Source organism: Podarcis melisellensis (assembly GCF_964234715.1).
Source record: "Podarcis melisellensis genome assembly, chromosome: 16".
Taxonomy (NCBI): Eukaryota; Metazoa; Chordata; class Lepidosauria; order Squamata; family Lacertidae; genus Podarcis; species Podarcis melisellensis.
This window is the reverse complement of record NC_138533.1, coordinates 15,666,380-15,684,324: the sequence shown is the minus strand read 5'-3', so window position 1 is coordinate 15,684,324 and position 17,945 is coordinate 15,666,380. Positions and strand designations below refer to the sequence as shown.

General features: G+C 50.9%; 1 protein-coding gene across 1 annotated transcript; it reads right to left on the bottom strand.

Annotated features, from left to right (window-relative positions):
- Positions 1–737: 737 nt before the first annotated feature.
- LOC309359424 (inositol-trisphosphate 3-kinase B-like) lies at positions 738–17,260 on the bottom strand. The gene is made up of 8 exons (XM_081893046.1): positions 17,135–17,260; positions 13,374–13,881; positions 9,035–9,119; positions 7,890–8,103; positions 6,301–6,505; positions 5,605–5,706; positions 4,058–4,129; positions 738–1,844 (listed from the first exon to the last, which is right to left on the bottom strand). Exons 2-8 carry the CDS (start codon positions 13,869–13,871, stop codon positions 1,599–1,601), a joined length of 1,422 nt encoding a protein of 473 aa, XP_081749172.1. The 5' UTR covers positions 13,872–13,881; positions 17,135–17,260; the 3' UTR covers positions 738–1,598.
- Between the last annotated feature and the right edge of the window lie 685 nt (positions 17,261–17,945).

Here is a 17,945-nt window from a genome sequence, read left to right as displayed (position 1 = left end):
AGTCCTAGGCTCTGTGGTTTAACCCACAGCGCCACCCGTGTCCCTGGGGATAGGATAGCCATCTTCAAATATCTGAAGGGTTGCGACACAGAAGGTGGAGCAAGCTTGTTAGGTGCTGCCCCAGAAGATAGCACCCAGACGTACTGGATTCAAATGACAAGAAAGCAGATTCCATTAGGATGAACTTTCTGACTGTCTTGACAGTGGAACGGACTGCCTTGGGAGGTGGTGGGCTCTCCTTCACTGGAGAATTTTGAACAGAGCTCTGGGGGCCATTTGTCAGGGATCCTGTAGCTGCAGTTCCTGCATTGCAGGGGGTTGAACTAGACGACCCACACAATCCCAACTCTACAATTCTGTGATTCTATGAATTCCACCTTGGCCCAGTGGCGTAGCGTGGGTTGTCAGCAACCGGGGCAAGGCAAGTAATTTGTGCCCCCTACCCCGTGGATTTGCGCCCCCTAACCCTAACCCCCACATCGTGCGGCCGGCCCCCCCTGCACCCCCCACGCTACGCCACTGCCTTGGCCCAGCCCCAGTCACTTGTAGGCTGGCAGGGAATGTCCAGGCAGTTCCCTAACCGCTTGCTTGCTTGCAGGGGGCAGAGGCTGTGAGGCAGTCCTCGTCATCCTAGGGGTTTGACTGCAATAGAATTTGTTTCTTTTGGGGGAAACAGAAGCTTCAGAGTAGCTGGCCATGGGCTGAGGGCCAAGACTGAGTAGGGCACAGCCCAGAAGCACGCAAAGGGTTTTATTTTTTTATTGAAGAGAATAGAAAGTCCAGCCTCCTTCCCAGCCTCCGCTGGATCCCAGACAGGCCCTATCTGCAGCTCCCACCCATTCTGGCTGAGTGCCAGTGTGCCCCCCTCAGCCCCACACTGGGCTCAGGACCACTGTGGGTTCATGTGGGCCTTGGAGGGGGGGGGAACAACCCTGCAGGACAGAATCTGCTCCTTCCTCCACAAAAACCCAGGCTCCGCTACCTGGGTGCCCCCTGACTGCCCAGGTATGTGCGTCTCAATCTATGAATGCACAGAGAGAAAGGCGCTGGGGTTCCTTCATCCCACCCGGCTCACCTGAGCTTTGTGATGTGCCACAAATGAGGTGCGGGTGGTCTGAGCTCAAAGCTCCCCTTGGCTGTAAGGTTACGGCACCAGCCTCTGCCTCCCACCCACTCCAGCCTGGGGTCTACTCTTGCCACTGTCCAGTTCAGGTGTCTCTGCACCTCCCAGGTGTCCCTCCCAGCCAGAGCAAAGGGAATCGGTGGGAGGACTGGCTCATTCCTATGGCAGTGCCAACCTCGGGAGCGTTGCTGCGTTCCTACACGCTCCCTTGTTGATCTCTGGGCGTCCCAAGATGCTCCCGGTCTTCCTCCCTGGTCCCAGAAGGCTGCAACTCCCCTCCCTGCTACTTCCTGACAGCAGGAAGGCTAGTCCTCCTTTGGGTAGGCAACAAGTGCGGCAACGTCATTGCTGGATCCCATCGGGGCCCCGTTCTGCAGCGTGCTTGCCGTTACAGTTAATACAGCCTTGGGATCTCCCCTCCTTTGGTTGGGTGCCCGTCCAGATTCGCCCAACGGAGGACATCCTCCGGGCAAGCTCAAGGGTGGGCAGGGGGCGCCGGCACTTGCCCCCGTTCTTGCGCCTTCCGCAGAGTGGCCTGCACGGTGTCAATGAGGTGCTGCAGGCCAATCAGGTAGCCGTCCTCGTGGTTCCCAGGGGCCCAGGCCACGCTGTGCTGCAAGGGGAGGTTTTCCGGGGCGGGTAGTGTCTTGCCAAAGTCAATCATCCAGACGCTGGCTTGGCCCTTCCGGTCGTGGAGGAAGAGCAAGGAACTCCCAATCACCTGAGGGGTGTAAAAAGTAGTGCTTTTTAGGAACCTCAGGTGGGCAGCTCACAGGGACAGCAACCGAGCGAGGGTTTTGCCCCTCTGGTCTGGCCCATAAGTCCATTTTCTACAGGATTATCTTGGGCTCTGTTGCCTTCAGGCAGGGTGGGTTTCCTCTGGGCATATGCAAAGCACCTTCCCCTTCCCCTCTCAGCTAAGATGAGAGTCAAAAAGCAACAAATTCTGCCCTGTAACAGCCTCTCCTCCTAGAGTTGCAGATTGCTTTTCCCTCCACGCAGGGCACTCCCATTCTGTCTCCCGCCACCCCACTGGCTGCTTTAAAATAACCATTAAAAATTATATACTGTGCATCACAAGTTCTCAGGCCAGTTCACAGAATAAATTACAAGACAAAAACACAAGTAAATAATGCAAGATAAAAACACAAGGAATTAAAACATTTAACCACAAAACTATAGCTCCCTGCTAAAAAGCCTATTCTTCCCTGAAATCAATATGGCTAAATTAAAATGCTTTAAAAATCAAACTAAAATAAAAACAATGGTAAACCAAACAAGTCTGGCTTGAAATCAGCGATAGACTCGAGTACTAGAGTTGCTTCTTTTGTAAGATCTTTGTTCATGTTTTCATCTCAGCCCTCATTGGTTTGTTGGAGGAGGGGAAGCTGCTCCTTTAGGGTTACTCCCCACACACTACTTCTGCAAACCAAACATCCCCTTGGTGTTTCAGTGGCCTGCCTTGGCCTGATTCCTGCCGGCACTCCCCACCTGCGTTTACCGCCAGGAGTGTGAGCCAAGAGCTCCTCTCATTTTACAAGCCTCAGGGCGGTCCTGGAGGTGCTCAGACTCTTAAGATGTACCTTCCTGGATCCAACGCAACAGCTTTGGCAAGGTGACAGGAAAGGAGGGCGCCAAGGAGGCAGTCGTTCCCTCAGGCTTGGTTTTAGGAGCTGGAAATGTGAAGGGCCTGTCCTTGGCAATTGCGGCTAAAGTCGGTTTAAGAGCTGCATCTGTGGCAGGGATGGGGTGCCAAAAGCACCTGAAAAGAGCTTGCTGGATCAGGCCATTTGGGACCCACCATCCTGTTCTCATAGTGGCCAAGCAGACGCACTGATGGGAAACCCACAAACAGGATTTGAGATCCAGAGCAACTCTCCCCTCCCATGGTTTGCAGCAACTGCGATTCAGAAGCATAGCCTGTGAATTTGGCCAGTCCCCTTTTAAAACCATCACTGCCTCCTGTGGGAGTGAGTTCCATAGTTTAACGCTGTTCTGCGTAAAGAAGGACTTTCTTTGACCTGCCCAGAATCCTCTAACATTCAGCTTTACCTTCTATCCAGGCAGTCTAGTGTTATGTTGCGTGTCACCTTGTCTAATTCCTCTACTCTTTTTAAAGCTGTTTAGGTTGGTGGCTCTCCGGACTCCAGACAAGCAGGGCCTTTTGCTCAGGGGTGATGGGAGTTGTAGTCCGGCTGCATCTCAAAGGCCACCGGTTCCCCAATCCCACCCCAGAGAGTGCATGCTGAGGGAGAGGGAAGCAAGAAGCCGCTGGAAGGAGAGTGGCCACAGGTCCTGTCCACATCTTCACACTGAGCCACAAAGCACCTAGGTTTTGTCCCACATCTGGGGAGAGTCCCTCGCCTACGGGAGGGGGGATCCTTTTGTCATATTCTGCACCCCCCCCTTTCCTCTCCAGAGGCTTCCCCCTAGAAGGGTGAAGGGAGGATCCCATAGGCTTAGGGTTTGTTGTTAGTATAAGAATAAATGGGAACAATAAAAATAACAATCTGTTTTTGGTGTTTGTGAATTTATATCCTGCTTTTCTACATGAGCAGGCACCCTCGAAATCAAAAGAGGACCAAAAAAGAAGAAGCCTAAAAACAAAGTATAACAAACCAGCCCAGTCACAGTTAAAGACATCCAGCAGGTCCTAGAGACACACTTGCAGGGCCTTTTTCTCCTCTGTCTCCCATTCCTGAGAGTGGCAGACTAGGACCTAGGGGAGACCAGGGTTCGAATCCTGCCTCAGCCACCATGAAGCTTTGGGCCAGTCCCTGCCTCTCAGCCTAACCTACCTCACAGGGTGGTTGTGGGGATTAAATGGGGGGCAGAAACCGTGTGTGCCATCATGAGCTCCTGGGAGATAAAGGTGGGATTTAAATAAATACAATGAACAAACAATTTAACCTCCCCCTGCCCTGACAGCCTTACCTCATGGGTCTTGAAAAAGGCAGACTCCTCCAGCACCTGGCGCATGCTCTCCAAGCGGGCTGCATATGTGCTCTGCAAGGCAAGAGGGAGCATTGAGGCTTTGGATGGGGTCCCCCCCATCAAGGCCAAGCCCCCCCCCCCATATACACCTGTGCCCCTTGCTAGGAGAGGCAGGTCACGGAAGCCTTGGCTAAACTGGCAGGTGGCATGGAATTCAAGGGCAGAAATAGAACAGGGACCTGTCTTAACTTTAAATGTGTTTCTGCTACATTGGCTGCTTTTTCAGTCCCAGGATAGTATTTTCTCACGGGCAAACTTCTTTTAAAGAAAAAATATATTTTTATTCATACTTATCAAAAGATATGCAAAAGTTCATACCAATAGTATCTTTTTATAATACACCATAAATATAGTACAGTCGTACCTTGGATCCCAAACGCCCCGGAACTCAGATGTTTTGGCTCCCGAACACTGCAAAGTGATTGTTCTGGTTTGCAAACATTCTTTTGGAACCTGAACGCCCAACGGGGCTCCTGCGGCTTCTGATTGGCTTCAGGAGCCTCCTGCAGCCAATCAGAAGCCGTGATTTGGTTTTCGAACATTTTGGAAGTTGAACGGATTTCCAGAAAGGATTCCGTTTGACTTCCAAGGTACAACTGTATTCACTCATTAGCATCCAACTATTCTATTTTCCATATGCCAATATTTTCCCCATCTTCAAATCCAGATACAGTGGTACCTCGGGTTAAGTACTTAATTCGTTTTGGAGGTCCGTACTTAACATGAAACTGTTCTTAACCTGAAACACCACTTTAGCTAATGGGGCCTCCTGCTGCCGCTGCGCCGCCGGAACACAATTTCTGTTCTCATCCTGAAGCAAAGTTCTTAACCTGAAGCAATATTTCAGGGTTAGTGGAGTCTGTAACCTGAAGCGTATGTAACCTGAAGCGTATGTAACCTGAGGTACCACTGTATTACAAGTTTATTTTGTCTTTCTCACTAAAAGAGGATCCCAATGAATGTCAGTAATGATTTTTCTCTCACTGAACATGTTAATTTTGCCATCTCAGTTAAGTCCTTGTGGGCCGACTTCTGAGTGCCACACGTGAACAGGAGGCCGGGCTGGGGGCAAAACATGGGAGGGGCAAGATGCCTACCTTGATATGGGAGGCTACATTCCCACCACACAGAAGCCAGAGGTTTCAAAACACGGGAGAGACCAGTCCCACGCCCCCATCCCACATGACAGGGCCACAGCTCTCCCAATGAGAAATCTCCATTCCTCTCACTGGAACTCAACTTTGGTGCTGTTGAATTATGGGCGGGGGGGGGGGGTGTTGTTGTGAAGTGCTAAACCTGTCAAGTTTATACTTCACTGCTTGAAAAGCACCAGAAGTATGCTGGTGGGCAACATTCCTGTGAATATCAGGTGAACTTCTATTTCAGGTTGAGAATGAGCAGTCCAGGTACAGAGGACGGGGGGGGGGGACACCCAGTGGCTGAGATTTCGCCCCCTGCTCCCACTGTCTCCCCCCAACCAGTCTCACCAGAACGTCGAGGCGGGCCTTGGTGAACATCAGGAAAGTATCCACAATCTGCTCCTTGGTGCGAGTCTGCTTGAAATCCTTCCGCACGGCTCCCCCCTCGATCTGCAGAGAAAGAGATTGGGGTGGGGGGTGTTCTAATAATAATAATAATAATAATAATTTGAATTCAGCCTGGTCTTTAGTTCCCCTTTCTTTCCCCCCCTCTCCTTTTATGAAGATTACCCGCTCGGAGACCCCACAGCTAATTCTCCCCCCGGCCTCCTCACTAGCCCAAGTAGGACCAATTCAGCCAGCTAGCCCTGGTGATTATCTAATGCTTATTTCCCCTAAATTCATTTCTGCATTTTGAATTTTATTGTTATTCATGTTTTTATACTGTATTTTATGCTGCTTTTACAATTAAGTGTTTTAAATTTGTTGTTAGCTGCCCTGAGCCCAGTCTTTGAACCAGGAAGGGCGGGGTATAAACAAAAATATATTATTATTATTATTATTATTATTATTATTATTATTATTATTATTATTATATTTTATTGGGACCAGCTGGATAGCTCAGCTGGTTAGTGTGGGGTGCTGATAATGCCAAGGTTGCAGGTTCAGTCCCCGTACTGGACAGCTGCATATTCCTGCAATACTGGGCAGGAGTTACTATCACCCCGTTTCTCTACCTCCTGCTCGGCTGTCGCCGCCACTCACCGTGACTCCCTCGATGCGGAAGCCCAGGGAGGCGCTGGAGCTGATCCCCTCACGCCACTGCATGTACCGCGGCTTGGTGACGCCGCCCTGGCTGTGCTCCTGTGCGGTGGGGGCCTGCGGGTCGACTTTCACCATCTTCTGGTACAGGTCACGCCGTGCCGCTGGCCGCTGCTGCGCCTCCGACAGCTCATCCTCCAGGTACGTCCTGGGCAGAAACAGGAGGTGTTCAGGGAAGGCAGCACTGCTTCCAAAAAACCAGTTGCTGGAAAGCACCGGAGGAGAGAGGGTTCTCGTGCTGGGGTCCTGCTTGCAGACTTCCCCGAATGAACATCTGGGCAGCCAATGGGAGAACAGGAAGCTGGACTGGATCTTCTCATTTTCTTAGGGAGTGGTAGAGTGGGACAAGGAGGAGGACTGGCTGCAATGTTGGGGGAGGGAGGGTCAGTGTTTTGTTTGCAGAAGGCCCCAGAGGCAATCCCTGGTGGTGCCTCTAGGTAGGGCAGAGAAAAGGCCTTCCCTGAAACCCTGGGAACCACTGCTGCCAGTCAATGCAGGCAATACTGAGCTAGATGGGCCCAAGGGTCTGCCTCAGTACAAGGCAGATCCATCTGGGATGTCCGGTTAGTGATTCGCCCACACGCTAGCTCTGCAGTCTCCCACATCTGGCTGCTATTATCGGCAGGCCTGCATCACCCAAAAAACCCCCCACTTATGCAACAGACAGATGCGAAACACAGACCACTGCTGGCGACCCAGCTACAGCCTCCGATTCCACCTTGCTGACACTGACCTGCATTGCAGGGGGTCAGACTAGATGGCCCTCAGGGTCCCTTAAACTCTATGATTCTAGGACCTTACCCATTCCTGCCTTTCCATCTAACTGACTCCAGCTACAAAAACGGAGGCTGGCAAAGAAGTCAGAGACCATCCTGGCTGCAAGTCCTTCAGAACCTGCTTCACAGGCTGCCTCCAGGCTCTTGGGGTGGGGTATTGCTTAGAGGGTTGTTGTTGTTGTTTTGTAGGGGTTGATATTGAATTCTGGCGCTGTTTAATTTTGCTATTATTATTATTATTTGCATATTTCGATCTGATTGTGACTTGTATGGGGATTGTTTTAATTCTGCATCATACGTTTCAATGTGTTTTTATTTACTGATTCTGGCTGCTTTCACGCCGAACGTTTCGGAACCCAAACACCGAAAATGCTTCCGTTTCCGAACGCACCTTGGAAGCCGAATGCGTGTTTTTCAATTTTCTCAATGGAATTTGCCGGTCGCCCTTTGCACCTTGTTTTTCAAACGTTTCGGAAGTCAAATGGTCTTCGGGAACGGATTACGTACCATTGTATCTGCATGCTAAAACTCTGCTCAAGGCGACTTACAACTGTGGAAAAGCGCCATGCAAGCTGACCTTTGGTGATGACCTTCGCTCAGTGGTGAAGACAGTCCTGGGATATATCTTCTTCTCCATCCCAAAGCCACCTTCAGTGCCTGTGGGACTTCTGCCCTCCCCTCACCCCCTCCTGTCTCACCTGAGATGAAGGAGCCTCCTATGCCCACCCCTTTCCCCCAGAAAGGTCCTGCTCTCACCGGGTGCCCATCTTGCAGTCCATGATGCTTGGCATGTCAAGGCCGCACAACAGGTCGTCCATCTGGATGTAGCGTTCGCCCCCCACCTCCACCACCCCGTGGTAGGCGGGCACGAAGGGGCGCAGGACGTCGGCCATCAGCTCTGCCAGACAGGCGTCTTCCACCGAGCTGAACTTCTTCAGAATCTGGCCTCCTTCGCTGGGCTTGAAATTCCCTGGGGGGAAAGAACGAGGATGGTCAGAAGAAACAGAGGGAGGGGAAGGAAGCACAGTAAAAGACCTGCAGTGGCGGCTGGATCAAGCCAAAGAATGTGTGTGTGTGTGTGCGCGCACACCATTCAGTCCAGTATTATGGCCAGATACACCAACTGGAATCCAGGACCCGAGTGCAACAGCAACACTCCCCTGATTTGTGCTTTTCGGCAACTGGCAATCGTAGACACATCTTCTACAACCCTGGAGGGAGTCCACAATTGTCCCCCTGCTTGCAGAAGAGCATAAGAAGTGGCAAATCTATTGCACGCATCTATTACCATTTGCGCAGCACATCGTTAATCTATGGAACTTGCTCCCGCAGGAGGCAGCGCTGTGACCGCCAGCCTAGACGGCTTTGAAAAAGGACTGGATGAATTCATGGAGGAGAGAGGTATCTGCCTCCACAGGCGGAGACAGTAAATGCTTCTGAACACCAGTTGCTGGAAGCCACCGGAGGGGAGAGGGCTCTTGTGTTCGGGTCCTGCTTGTGGGTTTCCCACAAGCATCTGGTTGGCCACTGTGAGAACAGGAGGCTGGACTAAAGATGGGCCCTTGGTTTCATCTAGCAGGGCTCTGCTTAGGTTCTTTACCTCCATGAATTTGCCCCGTCCTCTTTTAAACCCATCCAAGTTGGTGAAACTGAGACAAAGTGCTTAAGTTTGCCCAAGAGCCCCACGGAAACCCTGGCTTGTGGTCCTGGGGAGGCAGAAATAAACTGTGGAGAAGGGAAAGGGCTACCCGCTGCATCCTCAGATCCAGTGGCTTCTTCTAAGCTGCAGTGGGGGAGATCCATCTGGCCCCGATTCCTTTGCAGCTGTTGCATTGGCCACCTCCCCTCCTGGACCCGGCTTCCAACATGCAACCCCACCCCCCCCGGTCCTGTAGTGGTACCTTCGTGGCCGGCCAGCTGGACCCAAGAGCTGCGTCTCCGCAAGGACCAGTGCACCATCGTGAAGAACGTCTTCCAGGACTTGGTCTAGGAAATATTCCAAGACAGGGACCGTTACGAGATGATGGGGGAAAACAGGAAGTTGCACAGATCCAGGGGGGGGGTCAGGCGGAGGGCTTTATATTTATTTACTTCTTAATTTACTTCATAAAATGTACGCACCTCTTGATTGCAGAGAACAACAAAGTGGTTTACAAAAAAAAGATAAAACATCAAAACGATCACTAAAATTAACAAGAAGACATCAGAAAACTTAAATAACAATAGGTTAAAATTCACATCAGCTTTCTAAACATCTGGGTAGGTTTGCCTATACAAAAATTTGTTTAGAAGACACCGAAAAGAGTATAGTGCAGGCACCTTCCTGATCTCAGTCAGCAGGGAGTTCCAACATGTAGGTCCTGCCTCACTAGAAGATTGAATCCTTACCACTGCAGAACGGGTATTATGTGGCCCCTGTAACAGAGCCAGTTCTGCAGATCGAAGGAGTTGAGTGGGCGCATACGGAGTCAGGCAGTCTTGTAGGTAAACTGATCCCAAGTTGCTAAGGGATTTCTATCACTATTACTATTACTATTTATTAAAATTGTATACCACCGCTCATCTGAAGATCACAGGGCAGTTAACAATGTAAAAATACAAAATGAGAACACAAAACAATTAAGAAAAACAAAAACAAAAAACGAAGCTCAGTTGGTTAGAATGTGGTGCTGATAATGACAAGGTTGCAGGTTCGATACCCGTATGGCAGAGGTTTTCAACCGTTTTGAGTCCACGCGGCTCACTTAGCCAACTACATTCTTTTCTGCGGCACCCCCGTGGGGCTCAGGAGCCCAGTTATGTCACCCCTTGCCTGCAGAGCTGGCAGCCTCTCACTCTTTTTCAAACACCCTCCCTTGGGGAGGGTTCCCTCAGCCTCCTCTCCCCTCTCTTGGGAGCCCTCCCAATTACTTGTTGCATTTCTATCCCAGCTTCCCCCCCCCCCCACGAGGAGCTCAAAGTGGTGTGCATTGTTCTCCCCCTCCCGACATTCATCCCTGACAACAACCCTGCGAGGTAGGTCACTGCTGCGAGGCAGTGACTGGCCCAAGGTCACCCGGTGAGCCTCGTGGCCAAGCGGGGATTTGAACCCTCCCAGGCCTGAGTCCTTGGTTAATTCCCACCTGCAAAGTAGGTTAGGCTGGGAGGCAGAAACTGGACCAAGGTTAACCCAGCCTCAGCGAAGCCATGCCACTGGTGGGGGGAAGCCTCCATCACACTCCCCTGCCCCACCACTCTGTTCATTCAGCGCAACCTGCAACCCCAGAAGCCAGCAAGGCTGAACCCTGATGCTGGACCTGCTCAGGACTGGCCCTGAGACGCAGCCCAGGAAACAGGAGAGGGTGAGAAGAGGCTTTTTTCCTGGGACCCAGCAAAGACAAGCCGAGAGAGAAGAAGCCTGCCAAGCAGAGGAGGAGGAGGCTTGTCAAGTCTCCCCTCCCCCTTTCTTCCCTCCAGTTCATTCATCAGCATTTCTAACCACAGCCAGAGGAAACCCGTCTTGGAGGAAGCAGCCGAGACTCAGCCTTGAAAAGAGGAAGGGAAAGGCCTTTGTCAGGGGGAGAGAGCACTTTGCTTAGCAACAGGGAAATCTCGGCCGAGCTGCTGCTGTGCAAGGAGAGAGGTGTGCTCCGGCTTGCACGGGGCCAGTTGTGCAAGGAGGAAGGGCGCCTGAGCTCGCGGCACGTGCAAACAGCTCACCATCGCACACCCAACCGCTCTACACGGCAACCACCGCAGAACCCTGCTGAGGCCTCTGCTGCTGCTGTTGCACCAGAAGAGCTTTTTCGACCTGCACAAGAGCAAGTCAGCTGGGCTGGCAGCAGAACCACAACATCCTGCCCGGGGCTGTGAGTTAGTAGAGGACAATCCTCTACCTTCAACTGGAGGCTCACCCCAGCACAGTCACGCTTTCCGGCCCCCTCCAGGCAGGCCTCCCAGCTTGCACATTTGCTGGGGGCACCCTCAGGTCAGCCTGACTCGGTGGCTCTGATGGGGATTTGACACCCGCCAGAGAGAGGCCCTGATCCTCCTTGCAGCAGAATCCCTGGAAATGCAAGATCTCTGGCCAGGGATCTCTAATGATCCAGGACCACAAAGCAAAGGTCCTCTTGCGGTCCTCTTGCAAAGGGTGCTCCCCTCTTCACACGCACAGGCTTAATAAATAAATATTACTCTTCTTAAATCTGCTTATATTCTTCCTTCCTCCCAAGGTGGGATTCAAGGCGGCTTACAGTGTTTGAACACGTCAATAATTAAAACACAGCAATAAAAACTAGTTAAAAGCAACCATCAAAATACCAGAAAACATTTAGAACCAGAAATTAAAATGCAGTTTGTCCTGACAGCAGCCCAGTGATCGGTCAAGCCTGCAACTTACGTTTTCGCAGGCCTGTCTGAATAAAATGGTTTTAGTCTGCCAGTGGAAGGAAAACAAGGAGGGAGCCAGTCCAACCTCTTCTGAGAGGGAATCCCACAATTTGGGAGCAGCTGCAGAAAAGTCTCTGTCTCTCTGTCTTGGGTCACCACCAACTGATGTTGATGGGACTGAGAGAAGGTGCTCACTCAAGGCTCTCAGCACCTGGGCAGGTTTGTACAGGGAGATGTGACCCTTCAGGCTGCCTGGGCCCAAGACATATATCTAAACAATTTCATAATTCTAAAGCTCTCCTTGATGCCACAGCCCTGTTAGCAGGGATGAGTGAGTGAAGTTAAGACAGAAACGGGACGGTGCTGCCCCAAATTTGGTACAAGAGTCGGGAAGGTAAAGAGGAGAAGGAGCAAAAGTCCCCTGGATGAGAACCAAGGTGGAGTGGTCCGAGATGAAGGATGCCGGGTGTGAAAGATGAGGCCCACATTTAAAAACTACCCGATGCACCAGCTGTGGCGAGAGGGGGTTGTAGGACGGAGGCTGTGAATGCAATCAGAGCGAAAGGCTCCAACCCTATGCTCTGCACCAGCAGAGAGGAAGTTCGCTATGGAACCGCTTTTTCAAGCTGACTGTAGCTCTGACTCATCTGCAGTCGTGCCTGGAAGTCCTGCGACATGCCTTTGTGCTTCATCCTTTTCGTGCCTCCTACACTATTTTTCTTTTCATATCAGCAATATTATAGATGACGACAACCTTCCTGCATTTTATAGAGCAGCACTGCACTTTTCTGACCCCTATACTAAGATCTTGGGAGGTCACAGTGGGAAACGTTTCCTCATTTTGCAGCATGTGGAGCAACAATGTACCCGGGCAATGATAGCTAGTGGGGAGGTCTGGCAATGAGTTCAGTCAGGTCAGGTTAAGAGAAGAGGCACTAGATGCATCAAGGCCATTGCACAGCCTTTGGATCTTGGGTGACCAGGCCAGTCAGCACCCACCCACCCTACTCTGCTGTGCTGCTCTTAAATGCCAGGTTGGTCCTGAAAAGTGTTGTTATTATTATTAATATACTCATCTAAGTCTCTGTCCTCCTCCATTATGGCAGATACTTTCCCGCCTTTGGGGACCTTCATATTGCCTTTGGTCATGTCAGTATCTGAGGTCTCCTCTGAAGCCTCAGACAGAGCTCCATCTATTTCTTGCTGAAGATCTAACCTTGCAGATTTGCTTTTTGGTTCTCCGTATTCCTTGGATCATCCCCTTGCTGAGGCTGTGTAATACTTTTTGTTTAGATGTCAATAGGATCCACTCTGCTTCATTATTGTCCCGGGGTGACGGGAGACACAGAATTATGCCGCCATTTACAGACCCTCCAAGTGTCCCTATTTTTTAATTAAGTTTATAATAAAGCAACCCAGTCAGGGTATAAATAGCAAAATTATTATTATTGAATATAATGTCCCAATTTTCATGGGAGAAATGTTGGAGGGTATGCATTTCACCTTCCAGCTAGCCACGCAAATCCCAGTATTATTATTATTATTAGCAACTTCTTCTTTTTTTACACAAAAAAAATTAAAGCAAAATACAATAAAAAATGACATCTATTAAAACCAGCATAAAACTTAAGGTAAAATCTTACTTTGCCATGGGCTCAGTGGTACAGCCCCTGCTTTGCATGTAGAAGGCCCCAGGCTTAGGGCTGAGAAGGACATTTCCCTCTCAAGTTCTGGAGAGCCACAGCAAGCCAGTCCATTGACTGCTCTGAAATCGCTGGGCCTTGAGGCGGGGCTCTCTGTTTCCTTTGGGGGGCACGATTCCCCTCCCTCCCCTGCTGCCTTTACCCCCAACTGCCCCCTCCCTCTCCTCACCTTCCGCAGCACCCGCTTCTTCCCCAGGGGGCTCCTGTCCTCGGCATCGCTGAAGACGTCGTCCGACTCCTGGGAGGACCCTCCCAGCGAAGAGCAGGTCGATGAGCCCGAGACAGAGCGGTCAAAAGGGACGGGGGCTTCCTGGCTTCCAGGAAGGGGCTTCTGGCTGGGCCCCGCTCCGGCAACCTCACAGGGAGGCGTGGCCGGCGGCCCTTGCAGGCCGTTGCTGCTGGGGGAGGCACCCAAGGGTGGCGATTCCGCCCTCCCTTGGGGGGCATCCCTTCCCCTGCCGCACACCAAGGCTTCTGATTCTGAGGGGGGGCCCAGAGGCGTATTGGGGGCCTCCCAGTGGTCTGGTTCAGCGGCAGCAGGTGGAGGAGGGATGCATTCCAGGCTGTGATAGCCTTCCATGGGGATGGCCAGGCCCCACTTGAGTCCGCTGGGGAAGGTTGCCTGCTGAGATGAGCTGGAAGTGACGCTACTCAGGCACGGCTTCATCCACAGCTTTCTGTAAGGAAACAAAGAGTGTGTGTTACTGGAGCAGGGCAAGCTGGAAGGGCAAGAAAAGCAGCTTGCGTGGCCATCCAAGTTATGCTCTGGTCGCCTCGCCTCAAAACGGGTATCGCACAGTTGGAAAAGGTCCAGGAAAGGGCAACAGCATAATCGAGGCGGGGAGGGGGGGTGGAGCGAGTTTCCTATGCAGTGTTCGGGACTTTTTCGTTCAGAGGAAAGGTGAGTAAGACTTTATAAAAAAAATATGCATGGCATGGAGGACGTAGACCACGGAGAAAAGCTTCTCTCCCCCATAACAAATCCTGGACATCCGTTGAAGCTGAACATTGCAAGAGCTAGGATGGATAAAAGAAAGTCCTTCGCGCAGTGCAAAGTTGAACTATGGAAAATGTGGAAGAGAGGTCTTATCAATTCATGGAAGAGAGACTTATCAATGGCTACTAGTTCATTGGCTAATGAGTTCACAGTCTCCCTCTCTAAGGGCAGCACATGGGCATTCTGGCAAAGTCCTTTATTGATGGACACTAGTAGTTTCCAGAGATTTGTGGGAGGGTTTTTTTGCGGGGGGGGGGGGAGGGAAGGTATTTCCTGGTAAGTACAGTCACACTTCAGGTTACAGATGCTTCAAGTACCGGAACGGGTTACTTCCAGGTATCGGGGGTCGCGCATGCGCAGAAGTGCCAAATCGCAACCCGTGTGTGCGCAGACGCACCGCTGCGGGTTGTGAATGTGCATCCCGCACGGATAACGTTCGCAACCCAAGCGTCCACTGTATAGGATTGCTCCTCCCAGCAATGCTTGAATTACAGGCGGAAAACTATTTAGCCCCTGCTTTTACTATGTCCCACACTTACTAAAATTTGGGGGGGGATGTGGACTATATAAACAAGACACTACAGAAAAAATTATCAAAATTTTCAGAGGTGAATATTCTTTTGAACTATATGCCCATTGTATGGAAATCGACAAAGGGACAGCGAAAATAGGGACAGCCCTAATGGTGACCAAGAGACTGTTGTTGATGTACTGGAGGAGGAGAGATACAATTCCCCTTAATTGTGGCAATACTGGTAACATATGAACAGAAAGCTTATAGACACAGACTTTCTTTGGATAAATCCAAATGATATTTGGAATACGTTTACGCAGGATAAATTATGTTATTGATAACTTTGTGTGTATTAGGACAATAAGATTATATACATCTGTATACTCATATATGGAAATGTAGCTGAGTATTTTTTCCTCTTTTTCATTCTCATTCAGATTTTTTCTTTTCTTTCTTTTTGTCCCTCTGTCTTCTTATAAACGAAATGCTTCTATTAAAATATTAATTAAAAAAAAAACTTGGCTCCCAGGGCTGACATTAGGTGGGAAACTGGGAAGTGGGTTCAGGAAGCAATGCTAATGAGCTTCATTATGGGATATCGGTCTCCCCGCACCCCACACCACATTTGAGCACTTTTTTTGGTTTAAAAAAAGCAACATGACTTGCACCATACCACCTTTGAAGATGGGGCTGTAGCTGGGAAGTAGAGCCCAGGCTTAAAGGTAAAGGGACCCCTGACCATTAGGTCCAGTCGTGACAGACTCTGGGGTTGCGGTGCTCATCTCGCTTTATTGGCCGAGGGAGCCGGCGTACAGCTTCCGGGTCATGAGGCCAGCATGATTAAGCCGCTTCTGGCGAACCAGAGCAGTGCACAGAAACGCTGTTTACCTTCCCATCAGAGCGGTATCTATTTATCTACTTGCACTTTGACGTGCTTTCGAACTGCTATGTTGGCAGGAGCAGGAACCGAGCAACGGGAGCTCACCCCGTCGCGGGGATTTGAACCGCTGACCTTCTGGTCGGCAAGTGCTAGGCTCTGTGGTTTAACCCACAGCACCATCCGTGTCCCTGAGCCCAGGCTTACTGGCATACAAAACCGATGAGGATGCTAGTCATCAGTGTTCTGAACAGGGTGCTGATTTAAACTCCTTGCCTGGTTTGCATGCAGAAGGGCCCCAGGGTCCATGCCCAACAGCTTCTTCTAGGGAGGGCTGGGAAATTTTCCCTTCCTGAAACCCTGGATAGCCACTGTCAGTCAGTGCAGACAACACTGGCCTAGATGTACCAAGGGTCTGGCTCAGTCTAAGGCAGATTCCTCTGTCCTATAGAAATCAGCCCTTCATTCTGGACCATGAGGACTGGGGCCTTGGTTTCTTTTTAGGAGAAGGCCATTTGCTTAGTGGCCATCATCACACATGCATCACATGCAGAATTATCCCAAGCTCATTCCCGGGCATAGGCTCACAGAAAACTACTTTATACCAAGTCAGACCATTGTTCCACCTAGGCCAGTACAGTTGACACTGACTGGCAGCTACATTCCAGGGTTTCAGCTGGGAGACTGAACCCTAAAATACAATAGATATATACAAAGCTAGGTGGGGAAATGGTACCTGATATTTTGGCGGGGGGGGAGGACAGCCCCCTCCTACCACCCCCATAATAGACCACATAGAGCTAGATGGGCTGAGCTTTGGATTCAGTATAAAGCAGGCTTCCTGTGTCATAGCTGGAGGGTGTGTGTGGGGGGGGGAACATAGACCCCAAAGTGCCCTGCAGCTTTTTGACTGGGGTGGGGACGGGTTCCCTTCTTCTGATCTATCAGTCCCATTATCCATTCCCATTTTCATCAAATTTAAAGTAGGGGAAGGGTGATCAGGGGTCAAGCGCCTCCAGAAGCCACCCGCTCCCCCCCTCGCCCCCTTCTCCTTAGTCCCCCAAACTGGAAGTGCAGTTGTCCCTGGCAGCTACAGGATAGCGAGGCAAAGGCACTCTGCACAACCTCAGAGGCGCTCTCTTCCTGCTCCAGACACACCTTGGACTTTAGCAATAGATTCTGGTCCCTGAAAGCCTACTCCCCACCCAGCCGCCTATCAGCAAGGGAAATGATGTCACCCAAGGGAAGGGAGACCCCACCCGCCACCCTGAGAAAGGCACGCTGCTACCACCCAAGCTCCATAAAACCTAGCGTAGCTCCTGGAGAACTGAGCGCCCCAAGTCCGGATCGCTAAACTGGGGCAGAGTTGCACCTTCTCCTTCCATAACTGGCAGGCTGGGGGGGGGCGCTTTCTTTTTCTGCGTTCCCCTCCCCCCAGTGGTGGCTTTGGGGGCTCAATGAGTCTTCCTGGCTAAGCCGCAGCCTCTGCTCTAACCGCTAGACACCACTCCCTTCTTCCTTTGCCCGCTGCCCAGTTCTCACCTGGAGAGCGCGGGATGCGCTACAGGGCGCCCCTCTTAGCCCTTCCCATCCCGGCCCCGCCGCGGATCTGCCTGGCCGGACACGAAGAGGCGGGGAGATAAACGAGGCCGGGTTTGGGGAGCGGGGAGGGGGCGGAGGGATAGCTGACGAAGGCGCCCCCCCAGGAGGAAAGCTTGTCTCGTGCTGCCCTCTGCCGGTCACTGGCGAGACTGCACCCCGTCGCGCAGAAGAAGGGGAAAGCGCCGCCTTGGGCATGTGCAGAGTGCCATAGCTTCGCGGCACAGCGGTCTTTCTTAGCTGATTTGTTTTTTTATTTTAAAATAAACAAAAAAGGTGCAAACATAACAAAGAGACAGAGAGAAACCCCAAAGATTCAGAGATTTGAACTATCAAGTGTCACGAGCTTGGAAGGACACACACGTCGAAACATCCAGCGCAGCTCCAGAGGGATAATGAAGTGCTAGCTTATACAAAAGCTCCCTTTACAAATAATAATGACTTTTGAAAAATAAAAGCATTATCGGGTTCCATCGTGGTAGAAAATAAAGGTTCTATATGAGCTGAAATGAACCAGACATTGGCAAAAACTGGTGGCACTGAGAGACTTATTTCCCTCGGTATTTGTATAAGAAATGAAATCATGTGTGAAAAAGGTCATTTGAGCTCTGCCCTTTAGATAACTTTTAGTTCATGGGATACCTTTACAAGAAGGACAATTTGCCTACTGGGAAGAGTTGGTAGGAGCACTAGGCCTGCACTGTTTTGGTTTCTGACACCAGGTGTTTTTATTGCTGACCACCCCTGATTCTGG